The sequence below is a fragment of the Marmota flaviventris genome, chromosome 7, assembly GCF_047511675.1.
Source record: "Marmota flaviventris isolate mMarFla1 chromosome 7, mMarFla1.hap1, whole genome shotgun sequence".
Taxonomy (NCBI): domain Eukaryota; kingdom Metazoa; phylum Chordata; class Mammalia; order Rodentia; family Sciuridae; genus Marmota; species Marmota flaviventris.
In genome coordinates this window covers 108,909,336-108,931,788 of record NC_092504.1, presented here as the reverse complement: position 1 = coordinate 108,931,788, position 22,453 = coordinate 108,909,336, and the positions used below count along the sequence as shown (strand labels likewise).

Here is a 22,453-nt window from a genome sequence, read left to right as displayed (position 1 = left end):
TATTAAATGTTTCACAGATATTGCCACCTCCTGCTATTTTTGCTATCTCTGCATTAGATTTGGCCCCTTCACCTTTAACCTTTAATGGAAGTATTCTTAATTTTGCTCACTAAAACCTGCTATTTTTCTCAAGAAGATTTATTCATCCACTAATGATCTAATATCAATGAAGGTTAATGTAATATTCATTTCTTATTGCTCTGCTTATTACATGGTTCCAATAAGTAACATTTTAGTATAGAAATTTTGATTTCCTAGAAAAAATGAATTTCTTTTTTTATAATGTGATTATCAAATCTATATTCTACTAAGAAGTGTTTTATGTAAAGAGCAATGACATTTTGGATATAATTGTGAATAATTCTGTGATTTTAAATAACCGTAGCATGTTTTTTTAACATTTTAGAATTTTAAAATCTCAGTTATCTCTTCTTTTTAAGAAAGGAAAGCAATAGAGCTATTATACAATTAGTGTAAATACAGTGTTCACAGCTGATGTATTATTCTTCCAATAACCTATTTTTGTGCTCAGTAGAAATATATCTTCTTTTGAATTTTTCTACATATAAAGATCATTTTGAAATAATAGGGATTTACTTATGTGTGACATTAAAAGCTGAACACTCTAAAATACTTACATGTCCTAAAGTTTATGCATCTGGTCTAGGGAATTTATAACAATTTATAACAGTTTAATAGGAACTTGGGAATTTATACAAATTACCCAAACTTCTAATTCCATTTAATATTTTGATTTAGTACCACAAAGACATTTATTATTGAACTCAGGAAATAAGGTACATAAACAGCATTTCCAAAACAAATATTCCTTATCCATATAGGTAATTATACAGTTCCTATTTATCTAGAAAATCCAAGTGAAAACAATTCATTTCTAAAATCAATAATTATGTAACATGACTTCATTATCTTAATTGAGTCTCACTACCAGAAATAAGTAAATGTAGACATTTATTGGAGCATCACTTCTGAAGGGAAATTTGTCAATTTAGTGTAGTCATCTTGTCTGATCAAAAATCACTTACATTTCTCTATTGATTTAAATCAGAAATTTGGTACTTTATGCAGATAACAATCTTACCCAGTCCCTAATTTCATGTGGGAAAAAATAAAACACTATTTTGCTGAAATAATTAATTTTTAATTCTGTAAAAAAAAAAACTTTTTAATATAAGTTGTGCACACTTTTCAAAAAAATTTCATGACAATAAAATGCCAGGGTGAGGGGCACGTATCACCTAACCAGAAGAATTAGTATTTCCTCTAAATATTAAAAACTGTGTCATTGACCTCACTTACTATTTATTGGATCTCATTAAATTGGTATTCAACTTTGATAATCAAACTAGGCACGGTATGAAGTGCTTGATGTTCACCCTCAGTATTTATTTAAAATATCTTAGTAAAATTCATAAGATTTTTAGTAAATGCCAAAAATCCTGGCAAAAGTTAAGAATAATTGACCTTTCAATGTCTATAAGATATTACTAAATTAATGTGTCTTCTACACAAAGAAAAAATATATTTTATAAAAAACCTTATTATTATAATAACATGGTGATTATGTAATAATAGTCTTGATTGTGCCTTTTTTTTTACCATTAACTCTTTTCTGTTTGCAACCTATGCTTTACTTCTTTTTTAATATTATGTTAGACAAAACAATATATTAACTCAAGAAGTCTGAATCTACTAGTAAACAACTAGTGGATTATAAAAAGCATTCTTAATCTGCCTGTGTTTATTTTGTTCTTCAGGATATTCACTTAGTGCTTTCTAAATTCTCTATGCTTCATGTTATGAATTATGTGGGAGAATGCATCATAAATGTGAAAAAAATGCTTACATTTTATTCTTAGCATACATGTCATTTTTATCATCTATTTGAAATTACATATTCCTAGGGGGAAAGGCACCTATCTTTTAAGTTAGGTTGACTATCACAATGCTCTATATACAAAGGTACTTACTTAATACATGATTTTTAATGGATTGCTTTTCATTATTGCTATATATTTTTGATTCATGATGTGTTAGTATATTGGAATTGGGTAGCTTTCTAAAATAATGTTCTTAAATAAAACCTGTCGCTAAACTTTATAAAATCCAAGTATTCAGTTACAAGGGATCTTTACAGATGGAGAGAAAGAAATAGAGATGTATTTAAAATTCATATTTCAGTAAAAATACCTATTCACTAATGCAGACACAATCCACACAAGTCAAAATCCTTATATCTAAGGGGATATTACATAGTTTACTACTTGATTTAAATAACATTGTAACACTGAAATTGGAATATAGCTTGTACTTGTTGAAATCACCAGGAATTTTGAAATATCCCTATTAACTGTAACATTGCTTAGAAAAATATGTCCTCTACATAACTATATGAACATTTATGGGATTTGCTCTCAATTATCTAGAAACAAAATAAAACCCAGCAATGATTGCTAATTGCCAAGTACGTTTGTTACCTAACATCTCTTTATTTCTCTGAATATTGCAAATTTAACCTTTAATGTCATACATATCTTTAAAACAATCACAAAATCATTAAAATATTCATTAAATTCATTGCATTTAGTGTAATAATTTTCATAAAATTATAGTTACAATACTTTCTAATAGTTAATGAATTTACATAAATTTTCTTCTATTTAAATCATAGATTCCTATAATATCAGTGGGTTGTTTTTCTTTTCTTCCTTCCTTTTTTTTTTTGTGTGGTACTGGTGATTAAAGTCAGGGGTACTCGACCACTGGGCTACATCCTTAGCACATTTGATTTTGAAGGGAAAGGTCTCAATAAGTTGCCCATGGTGGCCTCAACCTTGTGATTCTCCTGCCTCAGGCTTTAGGATCTATGGGATTGCAGTGGTGTGCCACCATGACCAGATTTTTGTTTCTTGTAATATTCTGCTTTACTATTTCTTTATTCAACCAATTTGTTTATGATTTTGAAATTGTAAATCTTAATTTATCAGAACAGTGTACTTCCTTGTCAACATCAAATAATTTCGCAAAACATAGTATCATTTCTCCCCAGGAAAGATACAAAACAGCAGCATTCTAGGCAAGATTCTTGTTTACTGATGTGGTCAGGAGTCATTGTTCAAACTTTGCTTGCTATCATGAAATTAACATATTATCCACATTTGTTATTTTTTTTTTTTTACTATTTCACTACTAATAACTCTGTTTTGAATAAAAATCTTTCACCAAATTTTCATTTAATACTCTTGTTGATGCTGAATAAACTCTATATCATGGAAGTTATTTCCACTTTTTGTTATGGATTTTAACTGGTTTTGTTGTTGTTGTTGTTGTTGTTATTTTCAGTTATACATGACAGTAGAGTATATATATTGAGATATTTAAACAAACATGAAGTACATCTTATTAGTATCCCAGTCTTGTGGTTGTACATGATATGGAGATTCACTACAGGGTATTTATTATAATTCATGTATTGCCTTGGTGTGAAGTTGGAATAATAGTTGAAAGATTAGATTGCTATTTTAACAAAATATGTCATAAAATAACAAAAATAATTTATCTATTTTAATAGAACTTCAAACTGGGACTGTATTGCACTTGGAGTAGTTTTTGTTGTTGTTGTTGTTTGTTTTGTTTTGTTTTGTTTTTAATGCCCCAGAATGTCAGGCACCTGACTTTTCATATCTGCTGTTCTTGCTGCCCAATACCATTTACTAATCTTCCAAATTTCACAGCCACTTATCCTGAGGACTAAATCAATTGCTGCCCCCTCCATAATGACACCCTAATTCCCAAAACTAAAGATTATTTTCTCAACTCAATATTTTATGTAGGTCTTTCTATAACATTTAAATCCTTCTATCTTGAGTTATATTATTATATGATATATACTACAGCATTTTTATTATATGTGTACATAATTTTTTCCTTGATAAACAATAATGTTTTCTTTCTGCTCCTTTCCCTTCCTGAGCATACAAAATAATTCCATCTATTGTGCAATGATTGTGAAAAACACAGACTTCATTATTAGCTTGACAAAGGTTTGCTTATAAATTTATCAATTTATTTCTTAATCTGTATTTTAATTTCCTTATATAAACATAGGAGGCTCATACTGTTTTATTTTTGCTATTTAAAAATATTCTAGTCTTATAAAATCCTATGAAAGGCCCAACAATTTCCTGAGTCACCCTGTCTTGTATTCTGTCTTCTAATTTAATGCACACATGCAATTTTATTAAATTCCAAGAGCATGTTGATACCTAGTCTTAAACTTTATAACCATCAACTATTTCTCATATATTATTTTGATTATTATATTGGTATCAATATTCATAAAATATGTTTTAACAGAAACTCAAATAGAAATTCATCATGTGATAAGAAATCATTTATATGAATTTTTAAGTGTAGTAGATTAAACTTTACAATATTAATCAACTTGATAGGCCAGATAGCAAAGGCAAAATACATATACTACTTCCTGCTTCATGTCTTTTTGGAAAGATATATATGCACCCATTGTTGATGTGTAAATGTGTGTATGTATCTATATCTCTATCTATATATCTATATCTCTCTATATCTATATAGATAGTGATATATATATATATATATATATATATATATATATATATATATATAAGAGAGAGAGAGGGGAAGAAATGGAGAGAGATCTCATATTGATATCAGATGCTGGATTGAATTGCTTCTTGTTTAACTCTGCTTCTTTGGTGACTTTCAAATACCAACTAGCTAATTTACTTTTCTTTTTACTTTCTATAGTATAAAGCTCCTGATTATTTGGTTTATATTTGTTTGTTTGTTTTGTTTGTTTCTTAATCCTTTCTCTTTGAATTATTTTTAAAGACTAACTTGATAAGAAATCCATGTTACCCAACCTATCTTCATAACTCCTTTTCATAAAGAATACTTTAAGACATATTTAAACAACACAAACATGTAAATCATTCCAAATTTTTAACGTAAATATAATACTTTATTCTTATAAAAGAATAAGCAATTCTAAAGAGCAATATATCTTCAAATGCATACAAACCAAATCTGATAATACATTTTGTTTCTAAATGCAGTTTAAATACGACACTGTATAAATAAATTGTTTTGACATATGGTGACAATTGGTCAAGTGCTGCTCCTATTCCCAGATAATCTTGAAATCAACATTGTTTACCCAGTGTCTTAAACTGGAATCACTAAGAACTGGTGGTATCCAAGGTTATCAACTATTTCCAACTGTTCATTTTTTCAGCTACTAAGTCCTTTAGCTTTTATGTCAGTACAGCCAGAAACTTAAATTCTCTCAATTATATCACTTCTCTTAAGAAACAGCTTGTACTCTAAGATCAGGCTAACATACCATATTGTGTAAAACAACAGGAAAAAAGAACAAAAAGAAATTAAAGATTGAATCTGGTACTCACGGAATGCTCTATAAAATTCTTCAAGAGCCAGGTGCTTGTCATCGTTAAAATCATCATACTTCAGTAGATCATACAAAGTACAATCAAAAAGATCCTTGCCAAGTTCTTCCTGTTTTATCACCTGACAAACAAAGTACAACCATATTTTCATATATCTCTTGCATTTCTATAGAATTAATTATATTAATAATCACATCATAGACCACTCTAAATATGTAGTAGGGCAAATTAATCAACCTATGAAAAATCCATTATCAATTACTGAAATTTTATTTTAAACCATTTCAAAGTTTTAAAGTTAAGATGCATACTTAGAATTCTCTGTAAACTTTCTAGTATAAAAGTTTCACAGTAGGACCCAATGAATCAGAACATTTTGTATTTCACTCATTTACTTTGGTGCATTTTTACTGACTCAAGGAAATACAAACACACACACAAAAAAATCACACCCTGTGTCTTGGTGACCTATGTCAAAATAAAACAGTGCTCTTTCTCAACAAAATAGCAAGGCAGTTTGTGCCAACTTTCTTCCTCATATTTTTTGTGAAAACGAAGTTAGATTTTTTTTCTCTGTATTAAACTCCTCCCCAGCTAGACGTTAAGTCATTTGGGACTGTGCATGACTCCCTTGGTCACAAAAGAGCTATTAAGCAAATGACTGTTTCCAGGAGCAAGATAGAATTAATGCACCAATTGATGATGAAAATCTATCCAAGCGTGGGTGAAGAAAATCATCAAACTGCCTTTCTATTCTGTGCTCAGTCCCATGAACTGAGGCTGTAGCTTTTTTATACTCTGCTGATTTTGACTATTGCCTGTCATATTACAGAGCTTCACTAGACTTTTCAGACATTTCTATTCATTGTGGGTAGCTGCATAGCTGTGTTCATGGTCTTTCGTCTTTCATATTCTCCCACATAGAGGCAGTAATTCATATTGCTTGGAGATGTGCATCACAATGGTTTTTTTGTTGTTGTTGTTTTGTTTTAAAGGTGGTTCTGTGTAGTCAAAAAAGTCTCTGAAGTCAGTCACCTCTGTAATCAGATCATGCCAATGTCACTTAATAGCTCTCTAAATTCTGGCAAATTATTTGACCTTTCCTTAATTAGAAAATGAATATGAAGATGACCCCCCCCCCCACCAACACACACACATACCCACAGGCACAAAAAAAATCAAGTTTAAGACAACATACAGTAGACACTCAAAAGTGATTATTTAAAATTAAAATGAATGATTCTTTGTAGAATGAGCATCTTGAAATAACTCACTGCAGACTTCCAGACACCACTTTGCGTGTGTTGTGGCTGTGCATCACAATGGGTTATGATTTCCTTGGGTAAAGCATAGCATTTCAGACATTATAATATCAATAGAAAATTACTGATGCCATTTTTCAGAAGAAGCTCTAATGGTTGTGAGACAATTTTTAACTCTTTTTGGAATACTTCCATGTTGAAAATTTGTTTACACAAGTCACATTGAGTGTGCACAAACTGTCAAGGAATCTTTGGGGATGAGGCTCAGCATATGAGTCACTAGAGTCCCTTAAGCTGTGATCAGTACTGATAGCAGATAAACTGCTAAATAGAACCCATACAAATTGAATTCTCTATTCTTGCATATGATATTAAAATTTTATTGACTAGGCTGATAGTTTCTACCTTATAGGGGAAAAATGCAAAATGTTTTTTCAGGTTTAATGCTCATTGTAAAGAGATACTGTGGATGGTGAGTATTAAACCACATATTTTTACATAGTCCAACTGGAAGAATTAGCAAAGCTACTGACTGAAGCCATCTCTCCAATAAGCCTATTGGGAAAACAAAATCCTTCTTTTCTATTTAGAAAGCAGCAGAGCTTTCAGTCATTCTCCATCTGTTATTGGTTAGATCACAGAAAATGACTTTTCCTGGGGACTGGGAGTGGGGCCATTATATTTGATCTTACCTCACTCTGCTCTTTCTAAAGATCTGCAGTGCTGAAACTGTGGTAATAATTAGATGTAGTGATACCAGAATTTGGTCAGGTATTTTAATATTTTAGTGGCCTTTATTTTCATAGTTATTTATAAATGGGGATAAAATAGAGAGTTGGGGAAAAGCTTTTCTCATTTGCTGCTTCATAGTTTTCTCTAATAGCGTATTACTCAAATTAAATTCATGCATTAAACCAAGAGAACAAACCTCTAAATTCTTCCTTGATTGGTGGATCTTGCATTGTCTAACTAGGTCTTATTCTGATCTTGATCTTGATTTGGTCATGATTGTACTGCTGTAGCTGGGCATACTATTTTGATGAATGTATGCTACAGTTTGGTTCCTGAAAGTACCCCCAAGGCCCATTATTGAAGTTTGGTCTTTAGCTTATGGTGCTATTACAAGGTAGTAGAACATTAGGAGATGGGGCTTTGCCGAAAGAAATCGGGTTATTTGGGGTATTCCCTTGAAGTGGATAACAGTACGTTAGCCCCTAAATGATTCCCTCTTTTGCTTCCCCACCACCATGAGGTGAGCAGCATTATTCTATCATGTGTTCTCTGCCTTGTAATACTCTTCCAACAGCAATGGACCAATGGAACATGGGCTGAAACCTCTGAAACTGTGAGCCAAAATAAACCTTTCATCCTTAGGAGTTGGTTATATCAGGTGTTTGCTAGCATAATCAGAAGATAACTAACACAATGTACCCCAAAGATCATAGTCCTGGTCATTAAGCTTTGGGAAAACGATAGTGGAGCATGTCCATGCACAGACAGGAATAATACATTCTCTCATTCATTAATATTTCAAGTGATTATTTTTGTTCATTTATCCTAAATTTGGTGAATGAAACAACTCACTTAAAACATAATTTCTGAAACTATTTTCCTCCTTTGGCTTCTTGATGGGAAGCTTTGGCATAGTCTGCCGTAATACTAATGAAGGAGATAATTTCCTATGAATTTTCCTTCTTTTAAAATGACTTTGTTGAGATATAATTGATACACACAAAATGCTGCACATAGTTAATGTATCCAGTTCGATGAGTTTGTGTGACCTTTTAATCAGTATGGGAAAAATTGCTTTAATTTGCTTGAGTTTTGATAGCTGTAAAGTGTTTGCCTGACTGTTGAGAACAAAGTACGATGGAATATATTAGTATATTTCCTTATCCAGTATGTAATATAACTCTTTGGCATAGTGATCCAAATTTGTAGGGCTTTGGTAACTTCCTGCACTTCTTTCATTTATTGTCTGGGCACTGGTTCCAAAAACTTCTCATTTTGAGGATCCTCAAAATGCATGTATTCTTTCTAAAGTAACAATTGATAACAGCCAGATACACTGAATTTATTGAAATGTAAATAATTTTTAATCATGCCTCAGTCAAGGAGGCCAATCATAATTACATTTAGTGCACATTGTAAAATAGAGAAGATAATCCCAAACTCCTTCAAGGTAAAAAAAAAAAATATCCATTATTTTCTTGACCTGATGTCAGGCTGCATGATTCTTTGACTCCATGGAGGTTAGGACAAGGCTGAAGCATTAGCAGAATGTTTTGCATCAGGACAGCTCAAACACTCAGCATTCCAGAGAGGGTGCATATTTAATTTCAATATTGCAGAGCTGTCAAAGTTGCATAAGTACTGTCATAACTCAGAGATGACTCAATGCTTAGAGACTGTATTCTTTCCATCCCAAAATAAACAACAAGAACAAAACCCAACTATATCTCCCCAAGATAAAGTATTCTCCTTTCCATTCTCCTTCAATCATTTGGTCAACCATCTATATAAGATATCATTTTATACTCCTTACTACATGCCAGTCACTGTCCCAGGCTCTGAAAACACAGAAGGCAAGAAGATATACAAAAAAACTGTGTCCAGTGGGGAGGGGCAAAGCAGATTGTGGAATAAGACCACCAAGGAAAGTTCTCCCAATTTAAGCAACTGTTCATACCAACAACAATAACAAAAAATGGTAAAGAAAATAAATCATTCACAAAAGTTAACACAACCAGATAAGACAAAATGGCAACTGATTTTGGCATAATCATAAGCAAAGAAACACTCAGAAAGGAAAGACTTAACCACATTAACCTCGCCCAACTCCAAGTAACATGAAATGAAGAAAAATGCCTTGGACATGGGAAAGAGAAAGGGAATAAAGAGCAGGCATTAGACTCAGAACTCAGTACCAAGCTGGCACTGAGAAATCCAGTACTGTGCAGAGCACCATAGACTCTGACTCCAGTTAGACTTGGCAGTCAAGGGACTGACTCTACTATTTCTCTCCTGAGTTTGGATGTCACAGCACAGAAAATGATCCTATGCACTGAAGGATAGGGTAGGTAAATAAACAGAATTTTTGCCTCAAAACTCCTTTCCAGGCCCACATAGTGAACTATAACACCAGGAGGAAATGAAAAACAGGCCAGTTCTTATATATGAAGCCTTTGGACTAGCCCTTTGGCCAGATGGAGATTTACACCACAATGGGGAGGATTCCTATTTCAGCCAAATCAGCTGAAATTTCTACCAGCTGTGGTATAGGCCTAAGGTATACCTTTAAGACTGTAAAGGACCTGCAACTATAAGCTTCACATATAACCATGCCAATCATGAATTTTGGTGGTCAGAAAATTGACTCCACCATAAGACTGATTCCTTTTCTGAACTTGGGAGAACACTTTGGAGAAACGCACTATCTATTGTGTGTAATAGAGAGGAATATAAGTCTAGAACTTTATCTTGGAACTCAGTGTTCAACATGTTAGGAGGAAATCCAACACAGGGCAGAGCTAAATGAATCCAAGCCAGTGTCTGAGAAAAGAGCTTCTAGATTTACCTTGGTAACAGACAGAGACCTGAAGCCCTGGTGGTAGAGATGTGTATTCTGGCCTGTGTCATGTCTGATTGACTAAAGGAGTCTCAGACCACAACTATTTATCAATACCTGGAATGTCATGGCAGTGTAGACTTTGGTCCTTCTCTTGTGCTGTGCTGCTCTTAAAGATCGGTGGGATCTGGGCACAACCTAGCATTACAATGACTTTAGTGACCAGGGGATTGCACACTCCATTCCCCTTCCAACTCCAGGATGCACACCATGGAAAGAGTTAGTGTGTGATTGGAGGAAAAACCAGGAAGTAGGCACAACTAATTGCTTTCAAGTCTAGAACCAACCTTCTATTGTAAGGCTCAGTGCTGAGTAGAACTTTGCAGTATCTGACCACAACCTAGTGACTTTGGATGTAAAATCTGCATCAACAATGGTCACAGTTGGATACTTACTAGGACCAACTTCACTTTTTACTAACTCTTTCAATCTGTCCTAAACAACATAACAGTTGCAAATTTGAAACAAACTTGGGTTTTAGGTACTATCTAATTCTTAAACAGTGACAACACATCAATCATAGTCTTGCAGCAAAACTGAACTTAGGGGACCATGTACTGCTATTTTGTACAGAGGTTAACACAGGTTCAGAGAAAATGATAGACATCCTGCTTAGAATTTCTAGAAAGATAGGTTAAAAACTAAGAGAAATTATGTAGACTAAAATACATACCTAATTGTTCAATGCACATACATCAATGTACATCAACAAACATCAAAAATTTCTAGAAATCAGGATATCACCTAAGAAATAAGACACCTAAAACCAACCATAAAGCAATTGGTATGTAAAAACTCTCAATTTAAAATAGCTATTTTAAGGAAACTCAATAAACTTTAAGAAAAGGAAAAGAGATAATCTTGTAATATATCAGAAGAACAAGAGAAATAATTCTAAAACATGAAGCAGAAATTCTGAAGCTAAAAAGTACACTAAGTGAAATGAAAAACATGAAAGAAGGTGTCCATATCAGAATCAATCAAACTGAAGAAAGACTAAGTAAGCTTGGAAGACAGGTTACTTAAAAACACAACTGGAGAAGAAAATTTTTTTAAAAAAAGGAAAGAAGAATGAAAAGGAATGAAGGAAGCTCACAGAAACTGTGGGGCAGGATGAAAAGAACAAATATTTGAATTATTGGAATAAACTTCCCTACAGAAGGATGAAAATAGCCAGGTAAAGTAAGGCAAAGAACACCAGATTTTAACTCATTCTTTATGTCTACCCTAAGACATATTATATTTGAACTCTTAAAGGTCAAAGACTAAGAGAATTCTGAAAGCAGCAATAGAAAATATACAAGTAACACAAAAGAGTGTTTTAAATTGCCTGACTGCAGTCTTCATACCATCACCTTAGAGGCAAACAGAGAGTGCTATGAGATAGTCACACTGAGATAAACTGGCAGTTATGGGTGATGTCCCCATATGCTAATGGAAGTTCTAAAAACTGAAAAATAAGATGATAATGACTAAGAAGAAAACACAGAAGGCATAAAACTCATACTGGTACTAGTAACTATACAAATTCACAATGCTCTAATATTGTAAATGTGGTGCCAAAATATTTTATATATTTTCTATGAATACTAAAATCCCAAATAATTAGAAATATAATTGCTATATTAACATGTTATTTGTTGCCTAGTTGTATGTAATAGGCAATACAAAAAGATGTGAATTGCAACATCAAAATTCAAACGGTGGGCAGAAATAGAGGGCAAGTGTAAAGGTTTTTGTTCATATTCTTTCCTTTTTATTTATTTTCTTGTCTTTCACATCAATGTTAATTTTAAAATAGCTTATTATAATCAAAAGATAGCTATTTCAGGCCTCATGGTAATCACAAGGCAAAAATATATAATAGATACATCCAAATTATCATGAAAGGAATTAAAATATACTTCTAAAGAAAAACCATTTAATAACAAAGGAAGACTATTAATGAGGAAGAAAAAATAACTGCAAAAAATTATAGAAAATAAGAAAATAGCAGTAGTAAAAGTTTACTAGACCTAAAGGGAGAGAGAGAGAGAGAGAGCACCAATATAATCACATTTGAGAACTTCAAGATTGGGCAGATCGTCCAGACTAAAAGTCAAGTAGGAAACCACATAGTAAAAAGAGATCCTAGACCAAACAGACATCTATTCTATCCAACAGCTGCAAAATAAATATATATTCACAACAGAACATGGGCCATTCTCCAGGATAGATCATATGGTAGGTCAGAAAAGAAGGACCAATAGATTTTTAAAAAATGGAAATTATATAAAGTGTACCACAATGCAATAAAACCAGATATCAGTCAAGCATGGTTGCACAGGCCTGTAATCCCAGCTACCTGGGAGACTGAGGCAGGAGCACTGAAGTTCAACACCAGCCTAGAAAGCTTAGGAAGACCCTGCCTCTAAAACAAAATTTTAAAAAGTTCTGAGATGAATTTCAAAGCCAGAGCATTTGTTTAACATGTGTAAGTGCCTGGGTTCAATGCCCAATAACACAAACAAACAACAACAAAAACCTAAGAATAATAAAAGAAAAAGAAAACTCAGAAAGTAGACAATTACATGGAAATACACAACATACTCATGAACAACCAATCGATTATTTTAAAAATTCTTGAGACAAATGAGAGTGGAAACACACAATATCCAAATCTCTGCCATGAAGCAAAAGGGATACTTGTTAGCACCTTTTGTAGGGATCGGTGCCCACATCCAAAAAGCCGAAAGACCTCATGTAAATAACCCATTATTAAACCTCATGAAAATAGAAAACCAAGAACAAACCCAACCCTAAATTAGTAGAAGGAATGAAATAATATAATCAGAACAGAAATAAAACACAACACAAAAGATCAATGAAATGAAGAGCTGATTTTTCAAAAAGTTAAATAAAACGGAGAAACCATTAAATTAACTAAGAAGAATAAAGGGAGAAAACACTAATAAATAAGATACCAGATGAATAATGACACATTGAACCTAACTCCTCCAAAATTCAAAGGATAATCAAAGCCTTTTAAGAACAACTATAACCCAACAAGGTTTATAACCTGGAAGAAATGGACAAACTCCTGGACACATACACCTTATCACAACAGAATCATGAGGAAATAAAAAAGCTGAGCAGATGTATAACAATAAGATTTATCAGTAATAAAAAGTCTTCCATCAAAAAAAATCTATTGCTGAATTCTACTAAACATTTAAGGAACTAATATGAACACTTCTCATATTATTCCAAAAAACTAAAGAAAAGGGAATTCTACAAACTCATTCTACGAGGCAAGTGTTATTGTGATACCACAAAGAGATTTTTTAAAAAAGCAAGCAAGCTATAGGACAATATTTCTTATAAGTACCTTTGGCAAAAATCCTCAACAAAATACTAAAAAAATGTTAATCTAATTACACATCGAGAAAATTATTTACCTTGATCAAGTGGGAATCATCCCAGGAATTTAAAGATGGTCCAACATAGACATATCCTTAAACATGATATACCACAACAATAAAGGACAACCACCATAAGCTCATCTCAAATGGATAAAATGGATACAATTCAACATCACTTTATAATAAAAACTCTTAAAAAATGAGGTATACTGGGAAATTACCTCAATGTAAAAAAGGCCACTTAAAACAAGCCCATTGCTAACATCCCACTGAACAGGAAAAATCTGAAAATATATTCTCTAAGTAAGGAATGTAACAAAAGTGCCCACTTTCACTACTTTTATTCAACAGAGTAATACAAGATCTAGCCAGAACAATTCAGATTATGTAATAATATTATATAATAGATACATCCAAATTATCAGGAGAAAGAAATCAAGGTTACTCAAATTATAAAGAAAGGAGCCAACTTTCTCTCTTTGCATACATGAACTTACATAAAGAAAATCCTGAAGTTTCAACCAAAAAAAAATTGGAAATAATGAATAAATTCTGCAAGGTTTCATGATATAAGACTAGCATACAAAAACCAATTGCATTTCAGTACACCAAGAGCAAATTTTTGGAAACAGAACTCAACAAAGCAATCACCATTTGCAGTAGCTAGAAATAAAAAATACTGAAGAAAAATATTAAAACCAAAGACGTATAAAATCTCTACAATTAAAAGTATAAAATATTGATAAAATAAATTGAATATAATGCTAAAAATTGGAAAACATCCATATTTATAGATTGGAATACTCAAAATTTTAAAATTAATACTTAAAGTAATCTACAGGTTCAAGGCAATTCCTATTCAGATACCAATGACATCTTTACAAAACTGAAAAAGAAAAAAAAAATTCTACAATTCACATGAAACCACAAAAACAATAGCAAACAAAGCAATAAAAAGTAAGAAATCTAACCTGAACATACAAGTAATCAAAACAACATGATATTGGCATAAAAGCAGACACATACACCAAAGGAACAGGGTAGAGAGCCTAGAAGTAAACCCACATATACACAAGTAAGTGATCTCTGACAAGTTCCTATAAACGTGCATAGAAGAAAAGACAGTCTCTTAAATAAATGGTGCAGGGAAAATTAGATGTCTATATGTGGATAAAAATAGTTCCTTATCGCTCACATATCCAAAAATGAACTCCAAACAGATGAAAGACCTAAAAACAGCGGGGACATACTTCATGATATTGAAATGGTAAAGAATTTTTTGTTAAAATCCCAAGAGCACAGGAACAAACAATCAAAAAAGACATATTGGATTTTATTAAAGTAAAAAATTTCTACACTGCAAAGAAAATAACCCAAAATGATACAATGAATAGAATAAGAGAAAATATTTTCAAACCATATATTTGAGAAGGAATTAATATTCAGATTATGTAAGGTACCCAAACAATTCGGTGGCAAAAAATCCAAAGAACCCAATTAATAAACGAGCAAAATTGATAAAAGACATTAATCAAAAGAAGACATCCAATGGTCAACAGGTATATGAAAAAAGCTCAACAGCATTAATCATGAAGGAATACAATCAAAACCACAATGAAAAATCTCCACAATCCATTTAGAATGACTACTATCAAAAAGTCAAAAAGTACTGGTAAAGATAAGGGGAAAGGAAATATTTACACACCAGGGGTGGGAATGTAAATGAGTACATTATAGAAAATGTAAATGAGCCATTATAGAAAACAGTATGAAATTTCCTCAAAAAATAAAAATACTTCTATACATGATGTAGCAGTCCCACTAGCGGATACATATTCAAAGGAAATGACATTAGTATGTCAAAGAGATTCCTACACACTTGTGTTCATTGCAGAACTATTTAACAGTCAAGAAATGTAATCAATCTATATGCCCAGCTAATTAATGAAGAAAATGCGGTGCATGACCACAATGAAATCCTATTCACCCATAGAAAGCATAAAACCCTGCCACTTGTCCTGACTTGGTTGGAACTAGAAGATAACTTATTAAGTGAAATAAGACAGGCCCAGAAAGTGCATGATCTCAATCATAGGTAGAATATACAAAAGTTGATTTCATTAAAATTGAACTTAGAATATCAGTTAACAGAGGCAGAGAAGAGTAGGGAAGAAGGACGGGTGGGGAAAGGTTAGTCAGTAAGTCCTAAGTCACAGTAAGAAGGGAGAGATGAGATCTGATGTGCCATTGCACACAGAGAATGACAATGTAATCTATATTTCCAAAGAACTGGAAGAAAAGATACTTAATGTTTTCATGATAAATAAATGATAAATGCTTGAGTATGACTGATATGCACATTCTGATTTGGCTATATATATATATATATATATATATATATATATATTATATATACACATATATATGTATATATATGCACATATATATATTAATGTGTTTTTTAAATATTTTTTTTAGTTATAGGTGGACACAATGTCTTTAGTTCACTTTATGTGGTGCTGAAAATCAAAACCAGTGCCTCATGCATACTAGGCAAACGCTGAACCTCTGAGCCACAACCCCAGCCCAATGTAATGTGTTTTTATATATAATATCCATATATCATATCCATATATTACAGATATATTATGTTTATGATGTATAATATGTTATAAATGTATTATATTTATATATGTAAATAATTTATTCTTTGATGCTATTTTATATAAATATGTGTGTGTGTGTGTGTGTGTGTGTGTGTGTGTGTGATCTATCTATTGGCATGGACAATGCCAGTCTAAGTCAAGCACCTGGTTTTCAGCTGCATAATAGGATTATGGGCTTTTAAATGCACACAAACAATAAACAAACAAACAAATAAATAAAAGAAAAAAATTGTCTATTTTTTCTCTAAGGAATTATTTAGACAAATTCTTTTGTGCCCTCCCCCTTTGTGTTAGATAGAATTAATTACCATGGCATTCCCTGGAAATCTTCATTTACTCACTTCTGTGTCCATAGAGTGCTCATTCATTTTTTTGTTTCTTTGTTTTTTAATTCTTTGTTTTAATTAGTTATACATGACAGTAGAATGCACTTATATATTTTGATATGTAATACATAGATGGAATATAATTTCTCATTTTTCTGAGTATACATATTATAGAATCACATTGGTCATACAGTCACATACATACATAAAGTAATAATGCCTGTTTCATTCTACTATCTTTCTTATCCCCACACACCCTGCCTTCCCCTCCTTTCACGTCCCTCTACCTAATCTAAGTAATGCTATTCTTTTTTTTGCATTAAAATTATTAATACATATACCACAATTTTTGTATCTCTGTTCATTTTTATTTAGTTTGTGCCCACTGAAACAGATTTTTATCTGTGAGACAAAACAATTCTTACTAATTTTATAGCAAATAAATGTGGTGACTAGATATAACATTTTCAAAAAAATTTTAAAACCATAATAGTCTTTATCAATTGAAAATAAAGATTAACTGTGTCCTTTTTCTAAGTAACAATTATAATAAATTGCAAATACTTGATACATTCAACTGTTGAAAAAACATGATTGCTATTCCCATCCTGTTAGCTTGAAAAATTCAACTCTTATTTAGTCTTGCTTTTTATTTAATTTTGTAAATGTATTTACATATAGTAGTCATTGAGCAAATGGCATTTTAAGTCAAATATGTATAACATAATCTAAATCTTGTGAACAAGCAGTTCTTTTTTATTATTTTAATAAAGAGGTGGCATGTATGCACATTAGGAAAACATTTCATCCTAATATGCATTTCTAATGTGAATCAGCTTATTAAAATGACAGAATCTTGAGAAAAACTTAAATGAATATACTTGATGCAGCTGCTTATTTAAACTTAGAATCACAAGGGAATGACTTTGCTTACTGCCATTATTTCATATTTTCAAACGTGGAAAAGCCAGAGAAACAGATTTTCCAAGTTGTTGGCACCATTTTACTTTAAATTCTGTACATACACTGTTAACAAAGTCAAGATTGCCATTCTACCCAGTAAAGTCTACAGAATATCTGATTTTCTTACTTGTAGAACTAAATATACTGTAATCCTCCCTTCTCTGTGGTTTTGTTTTCCATAACTTCATTACTCACTGTGGTCTAGAAATATTAAATTGAAAACTCTAAAATTAAACAGTTTGTTTTCTGAGTAGAATAATGAAACTTATCACCATAAGGGTCACTGAACCAGGGGCATGCATCATCCCTTTACCCTGCATATTCAAGCTGTAGAATCACCTTTCCATTAGTTACTTGGTTATCATATGGGCTGTTGTGATATTGCAGTGTTTTTGTTCAAGTAACAATAACGACCTAAACTACAAAAATAATGATGCTGGAAATTTTAGTTACTTCACACTGTAAAAAAAATGATTCCATTGTATTATTAGTACTGACTTGGCTCTCCAGCCATCAAATGGAGCAGCCAGCCAACTGCAGAGAAGCTCCCAGCAGAGAAGCAGCAGAGTGGTAGCTGGCTTGGCTAAAGCACAGGCAGCAAGCACCACACCTTGCTGTGGTGCAAAGCCTGACAGGGCAACCCTGGCCAGAAGCTCAGCAGGATAGCATCAAGGTGAGCTGGGTAAGACAACCTGTCACCCTATGGCAACTGGGCCTATGCACAGTGTGGATGTTCACTGCAGAAGTGCACTCCAAGCAGCACAGCAGCACCAAACACCCCACTGAGCATGCACATTTCAATGACTTTAACTTCCAGAAGCAGGGGGAAAATGGAAGTAAGGCAAACCTGAGTGGGATTCAGGTCTAACCAATAGCATTATTAAACACCCTGTTTTAGCATAAATTTGGACCAATAGCAGTGGCCTAAGTGCTACATATACACACTCGGAATGAGAAAACCTAATTTGGGGTCCCCTCTTGCATTACAAGAATTCCTGGTTTTATTCTTCCATAAGCCTTCTATGGATTTCATTCTTTAAATTCACAAGGCAAGAACCCGTTTAAAAAAAAAAAATTGATGGTGAGCTTCTGGGGTTTGCTTTAAAACTGAAGGGCATAGCCCTCCAATAAGAATTGCAATACTTTTCCCCTGCAGAGGTTTGCAAACTTATGCAAACCCTATCCACCAGCCAAAGCAGAGGAACTCCAGTCTTACCTGCCAGCAGAAGCTGGGAATTGAGTTTCACCTCAAAACTTCAATTTCACTCCCATTAAATTCTTACTATAATTAATAGATACCGAAATTTATCATAGATGTGCATATGTAGAAAAACGTAATATCTGAAGTGTTCAGCATTATCTGTTGCTTCAGGCATTTTTGGGAGTCTTAGGACATATTACCTGCAGATAAGGGAGAACTACTATATGAACTGAGAAATAATTGTCCATTCTCTTTTAGGAGACAATTTGTGTGAAGAGCAGTGAATAAATCATTGCTTTGAACTACCCAGAGACACCTCCTTTGTTAGTTTTTAGGTGCAAAGGCACCCTAGAAGTCTGCCTTGTTGTCTGGTGACACCCTGTTTAAAGGTAAATTCCATGATTTCCATGGAGTTTATCAGTTCAGCACCTAATGTTCAGGCACCACCTGCCCAGGCCAGGAAGAATTGTAGGAGCAACCTGATGACTGTAATTGGGCTATTCAAACTTTTGACCTCAGTTCTGTTTTTTTTGTTTATTTGTTTGTTTGTGGTTTTTTTTTTTTTTTTTTTTTTTTTTTTTTTTTTTTTGGTGGGTGATGGAGGAGCAGGTAATGGGGATTTAACTCAGAGGTACTAGACCACTGAGCTATACCACCAGCCCTATTTTGTATTTTATTCAGAGACAGAGTCTCATTGAGTTGTCTGTGTTTATCCCCTCATTTTTGCTGAGACTGGCTTTCTCACAACAAACTTTCTCACAATGAATCCTTTGATGTAACAACCCTGTAAAGTAACCAGTAGAGCCTGCTTATTTTCAGTCCTCCACTATAGGAGGTCAGCTGAACCAAGTCCCTCTTTCTGTGTGTCTCTTTTTCAATCCCCTCATCAGCCAGGTTTGAGTAAAGGTTATGCTGGAAGCAACAAATTTATACAAATCTCCTTTTTCTTCTTTCCTTGGTTTACCTCTGTGGCTTTATGAAGTCCAAGTCTCCCTGTATTGCTTTGCATTATTTCCAAATTCGACCTAACCCCCATTTGACCCAGTCACGACTACTCCCAAATGAAACCCATAATTTTCACACTGGGAATCCCACTCTCTGATTAAAAAAATATTTAGCTTTTAGTTTCTTACAAAAATATGTTCATCCCCTATTGACTTTAACAAAATCTGGCAATTATTTAATAAAGCCTTTTTCCCAGTAATTTCAATTATTTAATTGGAGTCTGATTTTTCTTCCACATCCATTTGACCTTAATAAAAAAGATGGTAGATAATTGAACAGCTCCCTCTGAACATTTTGGGATTATTTCCTCTTACAAACTAATCTTCTACAGACAGATAAATGGAAATATAGATAAATGATTTATAGATAGATAAGATAGAGCAAGCAAGCTCATCCTTTTGAATCTCAGCCATTCAGCTACATAATTCTTTCCTGTCCCTTCACCACAATTCACTAGTGGCTTCAGCTCTTGGTTCAGAATGTTTCTATGCAACCCTACTCTTTCAATGTCCTCAGTGACTTCACTATCCATTTGAAAAAGCCACTCAGAAGAACTCTGGCTCACTCACGAATCTTTCTTGTCATGAATCTTTCTTCCTTCCAATGACCATTTTCTGCATGCTAGCCTGCCAGGAGGAAGTGTCTATACATCTTAAGGGTAATTTCATCCTGAAATCTCCATTTCAAGCATCACACATCCAGGTCTGTTTTAGGAATAATACATGTTCTTATAATCTAAAATGTTTGTGGTATGTGGCAAAGATCCTGACCATAAAAGACATATATCCAGGGGCTGGGGATGTGGCTTAAGTGGTAGTGCGCCTACCTGGCATGCGTGTGGCCTGGGTTCGATCCTCAGCACCACATAAAAACAAAGATGTTGTGTCCTCCAAAAAGGTAAAAATAAATAAATAAATATTAAAATTCTCTCTCTCTCTCTCTCTTTAAAAAAAAAAAGACATATATCCAATATTTAAGAGGGAATAATAGGATACCTCAGTTAAGTTTGTGACCAGGAATTAAGAAACAACAACAACAACAAAAAACCTTTACATGTTTGTTGTGACCTCTGTACTGGGCTATTATTCCCTGAGACATACTTTCAAAAGTTAAGTCAATTTGGAGCATAGTGTGGCAAGGACAATTATCCAAGAAGCAAGCATTATTGAAGTTAAAATTTTATTTTTTTTATAAAATATTTAAAGAGATTTCTACAATTTTAGTGTTGAAGGAGACAATTTAGAAGAAGGAAGAGAGAGATCCAGTTTACAGAGATGAGACAGGCAGGGTTTCTACTGGTGGTAAGACTGCCTATACATGTGGTCCCTGAGGGGAGAGTGTGATCGATTCTAGTTTTAGATGTTGGTAGTGATATACTTGGTAATTTGTTTTTAGTTTTCATGCAAATTAGATATTGGCAAGAGTAAAATATGATGTATTTGGCTGTACAAATTTAGGAGGAAGAGGAAAAATAGAAACAAGTTTTGCAAGGTAAGGAATTTCTAGTACCAGGAAAAGTCCAGTACTGGAGTGAGAGATATACTTGAAAACTACATCTAGGGGATACAAAATGTGAGGTTTATCCTAGACAGAGCAAAAGGAAAGAAAAAGTGCTGAAAATATTTAATCTAAAATGGATTTCAATTTGCAATTTGTGGTGAAAACACACCCTCTATCTCCCTCATATGTCTCGTCCATGTTGCATTTTGCAAGTAGATAAGTATTTTAAAGCTAAAAATCAAGTACAAATGGAACAGTGGAAATCTATTGAGCCATACATTTCTAAATATTTAAATTGTAAAATATATTTGATTAAAATATTTAGCTTATTCATGATAAATTTGTGTTGTATTGTTTAAAACAATGCTTTTACTGTTTCCTAAAACTTAGTCTGATTGATAAGAAAAAATGCTAGCTATATGAGATAGAGCACCTACAATGAGATGAACAGAGTAAATAACATGTTATTTCTCATTTTTCTAATTTCTTGTAATAACCAAAACTATTTATCTTCCTTTGCAAGATTTTTTTTCATTTCTAAAATTGATAATGAAACTTTTTTACATGTTCTAAACTGTGCATTTAGATTTATGAGTTTTAATGGCTTTTAACAGTTTTTGAATATTTGTTTTTATCCATCATTCAACTGTAAGCATTAAAAATATATATGATGGTTGAGCATGATGGAAATATGTTGGTCAATGATTCCTCCACTAGCCTAAACATATGTGTCCTCTTTATTATTCCATTGCATCCTTATGAATCTTATATTTGTAAGTATTGTTAAAACTAACAAGTACATAATGCCTTGTGGATGTTAGCCATGTTTTCAAGAAACTTTCTAATTGCATTCCGTTGTGACCTGATAGACTGAAGGGTAGTATCTTTACTTTCTTATATTTGTTAAGAGTTGCATAATATATGGTCTATTTTAGAAAAGGATCCATGTGATGCTGAGAAGAAACTATGATTGCTTGTTGAAGGATGAAATATTTTATATATGTCAGTTAAGTCTAAGTTATTGATTGTATTA

The 22,453-nt window shown here is 32.8% G+C and overlaps 1 protein-coding gene across 3 annotated transcripts in view; it reads right to left on the bottom strand.

The window, feature by feature from the left end:
• The window catches only part of Fstl5 (follistatin like 5), a 721,807-nt gene that overhangs the window by 339,862 nt on the left and 359,492 nt on the right, over positions 1-22,453 (bottom strand). For all 3 annotated transcript variants that reach the window (XM_071614852.1, XM_027926695.3, XM_071614853.1), the window contains exon 5: positions 5,469-5,589. In XM_071614852.1, the coding sequence (XP_071470953.1) occupies positions 5,469-5,589 (121 nt within the window). The remainder of the gene's footprint in view (positions 1-5,468; positions 5,590-22,453) is intronic.